Source organism: Bombus fervidus, chromosome 2 (assembly GCF_041682495.2).
Source record: "Bombus fervidus isolate BK054 chromosome 2, iyBomFerv1, whole genome shotgun sequence".
Taxonomy (NCBI): Eukaryota; Metazoa; Arthropoda; class Insecta; order Hymenoptera; family Apidae; genus Bombus; species Bombus fervidus.
In genome coordinates, this window is record NC_091518.1 from 13564274 (window position 1) to 13577351 (window position 13078).

At 45.8% G+C, this 13078-nt stretch overlaps 1 protein-coding gene across 6 annotated transcripts in view; it reads right to left on the bottom strand.

Moving 5' to 3' along the window:
• The window catches only part of Pdk1 (Phosphoinositide-dependent kinase 1), a 407223-nt gene that overhangs the window by 11511 nt on the left and 382634 nt on the right, over window positions 1-13078 (bottom strand). The window contains exon 1 of one of the 6 annotated variants that reach the window (XM_072022063.1): window positions 10333-10521. The exons of 3 other annotated variants lie outside the window; for them this stretch is intronic. In XM_072022063.1, the coding sequence (XP_071878164.1) occupies window positions 10333-10410 (78 nt within the window). In that variant the 5' untranslated portion in view covers window positions 10411-10521. Of the gene's footprint in view, window positions 1-7; window positions 761-7391; window positions 7682-10332; window positions 10522-13078 lie in introns of those variants that run through there. 2 more of the 6 variants (XM_072022065.1, XM_072022067.1) reach the window with 2 other exon arrangements.

A 13078-nucleotide genomic window follows, 5' to 3' on the forward strand; every position in this document is an offset into this window, starting at 1 on the left:
TTCTTACCTTGAATAATTTTTTAAGCCTCCGGTAGCCGCGATGTAATCGCGACACGTACTGCTTGTTGGAATCCAGTTTGAATTGTTAAAGCCACAGTTGCGAAAATAAAATTGAAGAATGGAAAATTGAAGAAACCAAAAAACTGTTTTTGCTAGTGAACTCTCGTAAAACCGGGTATGTGTCGCGACTGTCCGTTACAGTTATGATGCGAATTTTCGACAGCGTCTCGATTATGTTTCTTTCGAATCAGTCTCGGGTACATATATACATACATATATATGCATGCGCGGGAACCGAAGAACGAAAAACACGTTCGTGGCCGTTGAGAGCCGTTCGCTTACTGAATTCTACGCCTGGCGTGTCCCGGCTGCTAACCCGCGCTTTCCCCCCACTATTGGACACTCGTTGGCGGCAAGCCTCCCCCTAACTCGATCTAGCCCCACCACACGTTTTTCCACCACCACAACACCAAACCCGCATCCGGGAATGATGGAGGGGAGATCGAGGGGTAGCGATCCGTCCACCTCCAGCATTGATGGTAATCTTACCGCGGATCGTAAAGCACGCTTACCCCTGCGGTCAAGTGCGAAAATTGCAATGAAAGCATCGAGACACCTCCAGTCTTTCTCTTCTTTTCTTGTCCCACTGGTATGATCGTTTTTTCTTTTTCTTTTTTTTTTCACAACACCGTGGAACGAAAAACAGAAGACAACGGACGCGGGGATAATATCATTTTCTTTTGTCGTGGTTCCGTTAAATACCTTCGGGCAGATATTTTCAAAATCTCAAAGATTCGTCTACCTGCTTCGAGAAGCGAGTTTGTCGATAGTTACACGACACAAAGGGAATATTTGAAAAGAATTTCTGTCGCGTGGCATTTCGAATCGAAACGACAAATGCTACGTGAAATTGGAGACAAACGTTTCGATACCGCTGCGATATCGCTGCGACGATTTATGAGCGTATGCTTGAACGAATCGAATCGGTGCAGGGAACGTTAGAATGTTAAGTATTTGACAACACAAAGCATTGCGTCGAAGAAAGCAGCTCGAGACAGAGTCATTACGCATTCCTGGGATACGATTGCTCCGAGGTATCTATTTTCTTTTTGCATTAAAAAGATAATGGGACTATGCAACGAACGATTTTGTCGATAACCGATAAATTCGATCTTTCTCTAAGATTAGTGCACTATCGACAGTAAACACTGCGGATAGTTTGTCATCATAGTCAAACGTTCAGAACGACTTTACGTGCGAATTTGACCACCGCCTAAGGAGAAGAGAAAAAGAGGCACCGTGGTGGGGACACGGATAGATGACCGGTAGTAGGGGACGGCTGGGGAATCCCGTGGAGTGCGCATGCGCGACGATATTGGTGGGGTTACTCAACCGACGGCGCCAGTATTCTCATCCCCCTCCCAACCCCGTCGAACTTCTGGCTCGTCGCGTCGGTGCTGTTGCCTTGGAAGGGAGGGCATGGATCACACGCGCACAGTGCCCTGTCTCTCTCTCTTGGTGTGTTTGTTTGTTTATAGTCGCGTTCTGGGAAATACCCGATGCGAGTAACGGACTCTTGTGCGCGCGGAGGCTTGCACTCCCATTCTGGCGTTGCATCCGGTCGGTTCTCCGCGAGTATCCCGACGAATGCTTTCCTTAGTTCTTAGTATTCTTCTTTGCCCTGCCACTTAGCATTCCCTCTTCCATAGCTGCTTAAACGCTTATCCTTTTAAAGCCCCCTCTTTACGTTTATTCATTTCGTCTCGAATGTGAAAGAATGAGTTACGCGTTTTTCGCTAACTCGACCATTCTTTAACCATTAGTATCCGTTCGACGTCAATTTCGAATTAACGGTCGAGTTTTCTACATCTTCGTCTCTGTCTCCCTTTTTTCTTTGATTACCTGTACGTGTAAAGGTGGTCCTGTGGACGAACACATTCCGAAGATATTGATACAGTTTACTCTGTGAAGAAACAAGCTTTCGATATTTTCCCTATCACGTTTGTTGATTATTGGTCTATCGTTTGTTGGCAGTTTTGAAAACACCGCGTGATAACCTAATCACGGCACGCTCGATACAATCGGGCACGCAACGGACCGATAAAAATTTTATCGCAACACATTCTCTCGAAAAGTAGTTCACGCGTAATCTCAAGAATGCAGTACATCAGCCACGTTAGTTTTCGTTGTGTGCGGCCCTACCTATACGTATACGTGTATCTACAAATCGCATAACAAATATTGTACGTACAATGGAATTGTGTAATGGTTGCTCCGCGGCGCCGCACAACGGAAAATCGTGACGCCTCTCGAACGATAAAAGTAGTTATCAAATTGACAGTGTCATTTTATAGGAAATCAGAACTGCAACTATATTTATCGAGGTTTTAAGAAACAGTTGCATTTCTATTTTCATGTTATGTCAGATGATAACATACGAGAAAAACAAAAACATGTAAGAGAGGACACGAGATTATCAATTTAAGCATAGAGTTATCAGCGTTGGCGAGGTTAAACATTTTCGTGCTTCGTTCAACGCCACTTGTTTAATTCGAAGCCATGACGAATGGTTCCGCGCACCGATGACAATGGTCGTTCATTTTACAAATCTCGGTTCATTTGTTCGTGCCGTCGAACTACGGAATCGTCCCTGTTGCACTCAAATGCTTGGACGAGCGATATTTGACGACAGGCTGTCTCTACTATACCGATTAATATTCCTGTCTAGTCCATTTAATAATAAATATATATTATTGTCCGACGTTCAACCGTTAATATCTTGTTTACTTGCCCCGCGGCAAATCTTCTTGCACACAAAATGGAATGCAACGCAACGACAAAGTCCAGCATACCAGGAATGCTTTCGCAGTTGTTGACTCTTCCGCGAATCAGCGAACATTATCGTTTCTTTAAATGAATAATTGCTTGTTGTTATATCGTCGCAGCACGAGCAGCGTCTAGTCATCCGCGGCTAGATGTATATACATATTTTCATCGGCCGTATTTCGGACCTATTTACTCCTCTTCCATTTTGAGTCATCCACCTGCCTACCTTGAATATCGATTTCAAAGGAATCGCGATCAGTTTGCCTTGAATCACGGATCGCGACGAACGTTATCCGCTCTCTTTTGAAAATTTCACTTCGAAGCGTTACTACCGTTTCGTAATCGCGCCAACTTGTAAATATGTAAATATGTACATATGTATAACGGCGAGCGTTAGACACCGATCAAAGTCTTGCGATGCAAGGCGTGGAAAGATTTGATCGGCCGATCTTGGAATACGGAAGAGTCGTCGGGACCGAACATGACTTAAGTAAACAAGGAAAACGCGGATGGAAAGCGCAAGCGTGATCGCGCGTCTCGTGCACTCGATCATCTCGCGAAATGACTGGAAAAAGAGAACTTTTTATCCGGATAGGAGGTTTCCGCTTAATATGTCATGCAGTCATCGAACTTGGTACGCTATTATCGTGATCGTTTGTTCCAGTGCCTCGTCGCAGTGCAAATAATCATCCGTCGCCGACCAACTGGCGGCACACAGAAGGCAAAATACAACATGGCAGAGAGAGAGACGGCAGAGAAGCCTCGTGACGTATTGCCGTTGCTACATAATTAGCGCGCGAAAATAGATTTTTGCGAAACGAGCCGAGCTCCGCTCTGGTATGTCAATGAAAACAAATCCTTGTTCCCCTTTTTTCCCCTCTCCTGCTCCCTTTCTCTTTGTCGAGGCCTGGTAGCTCAGGCGAAGGCCGCCGAATACTGAAATATACACGCCGTTCGGAATAGTCGAATCATTGTTTGCTCGATCGAGTCCTCGGTATCGTTTTGCTTCTCGCCAAACCGACCTAGCTTCCGAAATAACAGGCACGACTTCCCCGCTTCTATCTATATCCTGGCCCTCGAAACCTACGCTCCATCGAAAGAAATTCGTTGGACAAGTTGAACAGAAACTTGATAAGCGGTTGTCATTGTTTTCGATACCACCACTAGCGTAGAATTAAAGAAAAATCGCAAGACAGCGATTAGTGGAATTTAACTCTCGAGGATTGCACTGCGAATCGCGGCAATCAAAGCACAACAAGGTTGTATAATATTTTAACAGTTAATATAAATGCTTATATGTACTTATCATCGCTCCCCTACGTGCAGGCGGTGCGTATAAAGCAATAAAGAGACACAATTGTGCAAACATATAAATGTAATTGGAACAGTTGCGACACGTGCGGCCTTGTCTATATAATGCAGAAAATTTGCATCGATATCCGGCAAAGAAAATTTATCCTTTGATCGTTCTAATTTCCCGTTGAACGCCGTCATTTCCATGGGAATATTAAAAAAGCATTTCTGTGCTCTTTGAAGCAAATATGAAACCAAGGTACGACATTGCCTTTGTATCGTTATTACAACAACAATTTTCAGCAAAGCACGGAAAACAAATTTTTCTTCTCGATCTTATCGTGTTTTGAAATCTAACAACTGAACTGTAACGATTATGCAATGCGTCATTTTTTCACGTGTTTGGCGATAGTCGATAATAGTAGATAATAGTTGCAACATAGAAATTTCAGATAAAGTTTATTATTCCTGTTGGAATGTCGGTGCGCTTCGATGTGAAAGTCTGTATGGACATGGTGCATCCTCTAGTACAATTTTGCGCGACCGACGCTAATATCGGTGGCAGAAAATTGCTGGAAAATCGGCCACGAACCCGCGAGTGACTGACTAATCGTCGAAGAATGGACGTTGTTCTTGTCCTATCTGTTTCTAGCGAGAGAAACTTTATATGTACTAGCCTCGTAGAAAGATTGATTCGCTATCTCATGTTCCGAACACGGGGCTGAAATCCAATGCGCTTTTTCAAACTGAAAGGTTATTTTTCATTCTACCTGAACGTAACAGGTCTCATACGCCAAGCTGATATTAATTGGAGACTTCTATTTTACGCGATCATTTTAAAGGTGGTTACATTGAATCGTATTTTGTGTATATACTCGACGATAGAGTTCAAAGAATAGTAAACGCGCTTCTTTGTCTTAGACAAACAGAATAGATTAGACACGCGTGCTGTGAAACGCGTGGGTGATTAATGGTTAATCATATAGGCGATCGTTATGCGAATCACTTGCGAACCGATCGCTAAGAAATGATCGCGGCACGAAGCGGCGCGGCTTTCTTAAAACGTAATATCGAGATCGGTCGGAGGACGAGTAAGGTGCACGGTGTCGCGTCATTCGACGCGCGTGTCATAATAATAAGCGGTGAAATGATAGCGAGCTTGTCCACCTCGCCTTTGTTGGATCGAACGCAGGACGACACGGGCAAGAAAAACAGTCAGGTTCGGCAAAATAAATGGTCGACTAATTAATGAATGCACGAGCCTTACGGACGTGGCGCAAATAAAGGAGCGCCACCGGCGTCGCCAATAAAACAATGATTTCAATCGTTGCGGGCTGCAACAGGAAAGCATCGAGATAATCGGTCTGTCCTTTCGCTAAGGCTAAGCCGACAACATTTCGAGACGAAAAGGTGACTTTTTGGAGAAATCTATAAAGATTCTGTTGAGAAACACCGTCGGTTATTTATCGTTGGTAAAAGAAAGGAAGAAGGAAGGCGCAGTGTAAAAAGATGCAGCGAGGCATTAACTGGATAAAAAAAAGAGGGATGAAGGGAGGAAGGCGAAACAAAGTTGCCCGCGATCCACCGAGCAATTATAATTGATAGCGGGTGGGATACGAAGTACTAGTTGCCGGTAGAAAAATTTCATCGTTCCGATGAAGAGCTCGCACCAACGTGAGAAAGAGAGAGAGAGGTGACATTAAATAGCTATTATTAACAGCCGTCCAGACGGTCGTTACGATAGCCAGGACGCTTGAAATTACTCTAATTTCCACGAATCTGCCGTGGAATGAGATGCAAATTCCCCTATTTATTTTGCTGGCGATCTCACTCTTAATAAGGCCACACAATGTTGCCTCGCGCCAGTTCCGGCCGTGTGTAGTGAAGCCTTGTAATTTCCCCTGCTAATATGGAGCCTCGAGTTCTGACAAGGTATACACGCGAGAATGGCCGGTTAGCGAAATTTCAATTTCATAGGTTCGGCCGTTCGTTCGGTTGTCGACGAACGCCTGAACGGGCGCGCGGCGTGAACCTCGATTAATCGGTTTCTCGCCTGGCGCGTTTTCAGCCACGCACAACCGAACGGTATTCGTCTCGTTGTTATCAGCGAACGATCGCGTGGCGAGCAGAGAACAGACCCTGGTCCGACACGGATCGACGTTCGTGGCGCGTGAGCGCAATCGCGTCAGATCTGATCGGTGAATTCCAACCCGATCGCCGATTGCAGGATCTAGCGCTTACGTGACTAATTAGTTGGGAATTCGAGCGAAATCGCCAGCCTGCAGTCGATAGTGCGTTACGAAGGTATATCGATAAAGTCCACCGAATGACGTTTTATCGATTACGGTTTCAGAAGGAGGGGGTGGAGGTGCAGGTAGCGGAAGAAAAAGAATGGAAAAACGATGCCGGCGGTCCAGAGAAGAAAGAGAGCGAGAGTACGCGACCAGATTAGAGCTAACAACGCCTTCGTGCGCGCTCTGTCTTTTGAACGCGTGCTACTCGCGCGACCGGATAGGTCGTGCTTACACCGGTGGCATTAATTTAGAAATCGGTCCAATCACCTCTACAAACGCGTTTCACATTCTTTCAGTCAAAAATCGCATCTACCAATTTTCGTGCTCGGTATTTATCGAATTGGATTACTTGACTCTTCGATAAGACGCGACAACATGCAATAACGATCCTGGGGTCGAAGCTGCGCCGATATACGATGTACGAGTATGTACTGCCGCAACGATAGACTTCTTTCACGTTGAAAAGCAGCACATAGTTCAGCTCCAAAATAATAACTGAGATGCAACGATCCACGAAAGCAATGCAGAGCAGAACGATTCTCGTGCCCGTAAAGGACCTCCGCTCGTAAATGGTCGTCGCAAACGCAGAAACAAAAGTCAACAGACGGGTGCACGCGTGCAGCGCGGTAATTTTCCTACTGGAGGCGAGATCGAGACAACGTCTCGTCGCGATCGCATGAATGGAAAAAACAAGGGTGGGGATTAATCGAGGAGAAACCGGATAGTCGACCTGCGGAAGAAATGCAATTAGAAAAAGAGAGCAGCGGGGAAATATGGCAGAGAACAATGCGAATAAAGCGAATCGACCACGAGCGGAGTGCCGCGGCAGCCAGAGAGAAAGAGAGAGAGAAAGAGGGAGAGAGAGAAAGAGAGAGCAATGTATCGCGGTGACCGATAATGCGAGGCATGGCCGTCTGGCAATAAATAAAAAAGTATTTGTACCGTTTATCGGCTGTTTACGACGGCCTGTTCACTTACAGCAATATAGTAAATCGCGTAGGCTGCGTGAATCATTGGTGACTGGGAGTCGGTCGATCTTCGAACCTCATTCATCAGGCAATGTTTCGCTCGTCCCGTCGACGAGGGCGCCGATTATAGTTATGGAATTTCAGAAATCACGTTTCTTAATTAATCCCCGAAGCGGGGAGCTCGCACTCGGACCACGCGATCCACCGATAAGGTGCAGGTGAACGAGCAGGGAACAACCACGCCAGAAATATACGTATAAAGTCTGCAAATCGTCTGACCGTATTTCGATTCCCGAAGCGAGACCGTCTTTATCTGGGCCGGCGGAGAACGAGGTTACCGCCAACAGTACACAGCAAATACATACTTGGTTTGTTGCAACCGATTCGCTTCTTTACATTGGGGATAACAGTAGAACGATCGACGACGTTTAGCCGCGACACGAGTTGCAAGCGCCACTTGGTATCCCGTTAAGAGTATCGTTAGACCGTTGAAATTATAACATTTCGCCGCGTGTTATCTCGCTTATCGTCGCTACTGGATGCGAAAAGAAAGAACCAATACCGATACTCGACCATGAACATTCGTTAATCTCACTTTTAGGCGAAAATATATCGTTTATCGAACGCCTAATCGTCCTGTGTGTATCGTACGTTCCTTTATATACATACATATAAATCCGCAAGCAAGGAAAGATAGTGCTCGCGTAACAATCTGTTATGTCGTTCTTAATCGGGGAACAAACAACAATCCGTTTGTGCGGTTGTTGCCACGTTCGAGTAAACAGCCGAGGCCAGGAAAAAAATGTACACGTGCGCAAAGTCCATTTATAACATAGAGCACCGTATCTACGGCTCGCGGTCGATACTACGATTGCGGTAAATAAGTTTACGACCCACCACCAACTCCCCTTACACCGTTCTATCGCTGCCGAACGCTTCGTTCTACCGATATACGGAACTTCGTTCGCAAATTAATCAGTCAGTCAACGACGAGCGAATTCTTCTTCTCGTCAGTCACCGTCGACGAGCATGTTCGTGATCATTTACGGTATCGTCGCGATCTCTTACCGAACAAAACTATCCACCGTCACCCGATACTAATAATAGCGTAATAACGGGGTCCTTTTATTTATGACACTATTACACAACGAGATCAGCTTGAGCGGCCTACGACCGAGGCGCCATCGCATCTGGCTACTTTTGAAATTTGTGTGGTCGTCTTGTTTCGCAAATTAATGTCACGGTCACTCGTGACGAAACACATATTACGATAAATACGTTTCTTGGTGCACACTTTGACAACTGTCGGAAAATTCCGTTTACGTGTAGCAGCATCCTATTTACGAGAAAATCACCGAGCACAGGAGAGACTCGAAATCACGATGTTGCAAGTGATGGAAATCAAGAACGTTCGACCGATAAGTTCAAACGATAAATTATCATCGTGATAAAGTCAGTCAAGCCAAATCCTTGTAATCTGCTTAAATTCATCTCACGGTCCAGAGTCGTTCGTCGTTCGTCGTACACTTTTATCGAACCACTCGATTCGTTCGTTCTGTCTTTACAGCCGATCGTAGTTTTTAAAAGCTGCGGAGCTCTCGCGCGAACGAAGGGATAGACGACTCGGAATGATCGCGCTTGCGACTGTCGGGTCGTTTCGATGCGTTCGCATAACATGGTCGTCTCAATGGCACGTGTTTACTGTCGCGATGCCAAGCGAATTTTGGCCGCGGCATAGTGGGCCGAAGGCTCATTTGTCGTCGAAGCTTTCTACGTGACAGCTAATGGCCGCCTGGATGATTAACGTGATCGGATTAAGGGTAATTAGAAAATGAAGCTTGTATCCGTTCAGCTGCAGCCTCGCCGCTTTTCCTTTTCAAGTTTCAGCAGACAGGTTACGAATAATACTTTAGTTTCCTTTCACGGACCGTGTATCTCTTTCCCGAGGGAGCGGCGAATGATTGTGATTAGCGAGTGTATCTCTATTATCTGGACAGTAATTATGAGAAAATGTAAATGGCTTTCTAATCAGACGATTCTAGAACTAATTTCGAATCACGTGCCTAATGATCGATGGTCATTGGAACACGAGTGTCTTGACCTTCTTGTCGATGATTAATGAAAACTGGTTTTATATATGCTTATGCACGTAGCAGTCGAATAGTTGCACTTGCCGCATACCTTGCTTACACGATCAAACCAGGAAACGAGACGTCCCATTTCTTTGCCCGATACGTTTCCTTCGAAAGCATTTGCAAAATTCGAGGAAGAAAAATTCTTGCCTCTCCGAATGTAACCAAATTTATCACGTGTCAAATCAAACTTTCGGTATTGCTAACTTTTAAAACAAAAAATAGGCGATAAAAATGTACTTGTTCGAAGCAATATTCAAGGCCGCATTTCCGAAGGCGCAGAGGTTAACGCAGCGTGTCAACACGGTAACTTATTGCTGCAGCGGTGGAATCTTTGATCGATCGTGGGTGGCAGTCTATTCTTTGGGCCGACTTCCTTCCCGGTGTCCCGTCCTACGGTCCGTGGACAGAAACGGACAGGTACACAGAGAGGGGAGCTCGTGTGGGTGTGCCACCGCGCAGGGGATGACCTGATTTGTATTCGCTGACAGAACGTCGTTTGCTAACTCGATGAAAACCCACATCTTCCGAGTTTCGTCGATTCCGTGTTGCTCACGCTTTGAATGCGCAAGCGAGCGAATTGTTTTAACGCGAACAAAGGAACGTGTAATTTTCCCCCAAGTTGCCCAGTCGTCGCACGAAACGTCACGATCGAGCTGTAAACTCTGTGCGCGAATCGGGAAGCAAAAGTAAGAAAACAGTTATTCCTACGAACCATTTGGATGTTCCAAGGATCCAAGGCAATCTATCCATGACACTGGAAAGACTGTTTCGCTCGATAGTCAAAATCGTTGAAGATCGAGTTGGAGTTCGAGTTACCTTCTGACAGAAGCACATCTGGAACCATGTTATCCGGACGGTTCCACAGGATCCAATCGGAAATATTTGCTTCACCATGACTATGTTCGTCAGCAACACTTTCTCCAGACAAATTCCTGTTCGTGATCCAAGTTTTGCCAAACAAACCTCGAACGTAGTACTGCGGCACTGACTAATCTTCCACGATAAAACGATACGTCGTGTATGTTTGTTTGGTCCGATAATAACAACGCGTCCACGGTATCCGAGAGGTTTAAATTCGTGCGTACTGAATGTGCAACGTCGTAACCGCGAAATGAAAATATTTTTTCTTTTCGAACAATATTCTGCTCGAGGACTTGCAGTCGAATCAACGTTACTGCACGTGCAGCGACGTGCGTCATCGCGAGCGCGCTTCGTCGATAATAATGAGCCGCCAAATCGGCAGAACGCGACACAATAGCGCTCGGCTACGTCACGCGGATTAATACGGGATCGAACCACCTGCGAAGCGCGACTGATTAACGATCGAAGCACGATCCGTTACACGTCTGAGGCACGCCGTAGCCCGTTATCACTCTGCCGCTTGTCGTAATCGTTTTTTTTTTCCTCTCGTAAACAGTCAAACTCGGAAGCTAAGCAACGCCTTGGAAAAGTTTGAGAGAATCAGTGTCAAAGGGTATCGAAAATCGACCGATCGCGAACCTCACCGATTGTCGCTTCTCGCGCGAGTCCGATTAACGAGCCCAGAAGATGAAACTGTAACGATCCTGAGCTCGGAGAGTTTTTAATCCGGCGTTCGATCCTTTAACTCTTTGGATACAATCTGACCTACTTTGCTCGAGTAGCGTTCAATGACTTTGCAAGTTCCGCTAGGAAGTTACTAATCGAATTTGATGGTTATATGTGTGTAGAATGTACAAAAAAGAGAAAAGAGTCCGACGATTGCGTTTAATCCAACAAGTTCGCGACGCGTCCAACACGGTGCAATCTTTCAGCGATCGATTCGCAGAAGAAGAAGAATTACGGGACGATTTTCGTACGGGACGTAGAGGTACGAATTTGGGCGGATGGATGTGTGTTACGCTGGCGAGGGTGTTGCTCGTAAAGGAGGCCATAAAAGACGGTTATAAATGAAGCCGCTTGGCACACAAATATTAATAGCATAGATTAGTTAAAGGAAAAATAGGAACACGTGTTTACATTCGCAGATCGCATTTACGACGTGCGTTCGCGTTCGCGGATTCCTATGACGTAACTGACAGGAGCGTATGCACGACCAGCTGAAAAATATTTGCTCTTTGAACGAGACGGTCGATCTTTTTCGTCAATCATCCTGAGATAGAGGCACGCCCGTGTATGCTCGTCGTTGCTCGAATTCAACGTCACGATCGAGGAAAATTTGCGAACGAAACGCCCCAAGGTAACTACGATAAGTGGATGACCAAACGACGGATCGGCATTTGCTCATGTCATCGATGACCTCGTGTAATCGATGCAAGAAAAAATATCTCTCTTGTCGGAAAAGGTCATTCTCGAAATTTGTCTCGATAACGATCGGTAGACTTTCTTGAACGAGCTTAAACGAAACAACGATTAAGAGAGTTACAGGAAGAACGAAAGCTGTACGAACGGGGAAGCGACGACGAAGAGGCCGAAGAACACGGGGTTCGTTCGTTTTAACGAGGTTGATTCGTTTTATTACCGGCTGATTGCGCGGAGCGGCGAATCGCGAGTTTCGGCTCCGGCCCGGCGCGATGGATTCGTAAACAAGGCCACGCGATGAGAAAAAAAATGTATTTTTAACGAGGCTGATTGAGAAAGGTGCGTGAAACGGGCGTGCGGTTTTTATTCGCGCCGCGACGATGCGTCGCCGCGAGAAACATCGGTATCCAAGCAAAATCGGCGGATCGGCGCGACCTCTGACAAAAATACGATTCTACGTAGTAACACCGACAATAAGGATATTGGCTTTGCCGCACTGACGGCTCAAGGTGGTTCGCGCATAATAACGCGATTCGTCGAGAGTTGCGTGGACCTTACGAATATTCCTTTTTAATTATAAAGAGAAGCGACGCGTTTTTAAAAGCCTTGCTTTTAACACCACGTTGCTTGCACGAGCCGTAATCGTTTTTACCGTGGGTCATTCATTTATTGCGCAGCATACGTTTCTATCGTAAGCAAAAAATCACGGTGGCCTTGTTATAATAGCATTGCACTTTTTTTCCTTCTAATTATTTCGCAAACATCGAAAGTGCTTGAAACCAGATAAAACCAAGGTAGCCGAAAGAACCGTAGAATCAAATAAAATTCAGCAGAAGCGATCCTCGAACGTAGCTACGAGTTGTTCGAAGTAATCGCGGCGTGATCGCGCGAAAATTGACCCATTAATTGCCGCGATTCAGCCAGCTGCTAATTAAAAGTACACAGCGGCATTTCGCAAACGTTTCTCGGGGAGATTCTCTTTTTCGAAGGACAGTTCTGTGACCGGTTTTCTTCTCGTATCAGCGAGGCACTGGTGCGCAACTGGTAAACAGCGCTCGTCAACACAGTGCACCTAGTACCTAAACGGCCCTCCGCTCGAATCCCAATGAAATTTCTTGGCGCTTTCTGCTTCGCTTCACCGAGACTACATCGATGGCAGTTCTTCGAAGGCCGTCGATCGACGAGAAATATATTGAAATTTATTTTTGTCAGGTATCGGAGAAGACGAGATCGTTCGTGCAACGAAACCAAGTGGCCGGTATGCGAGCAAAGGATAACGACC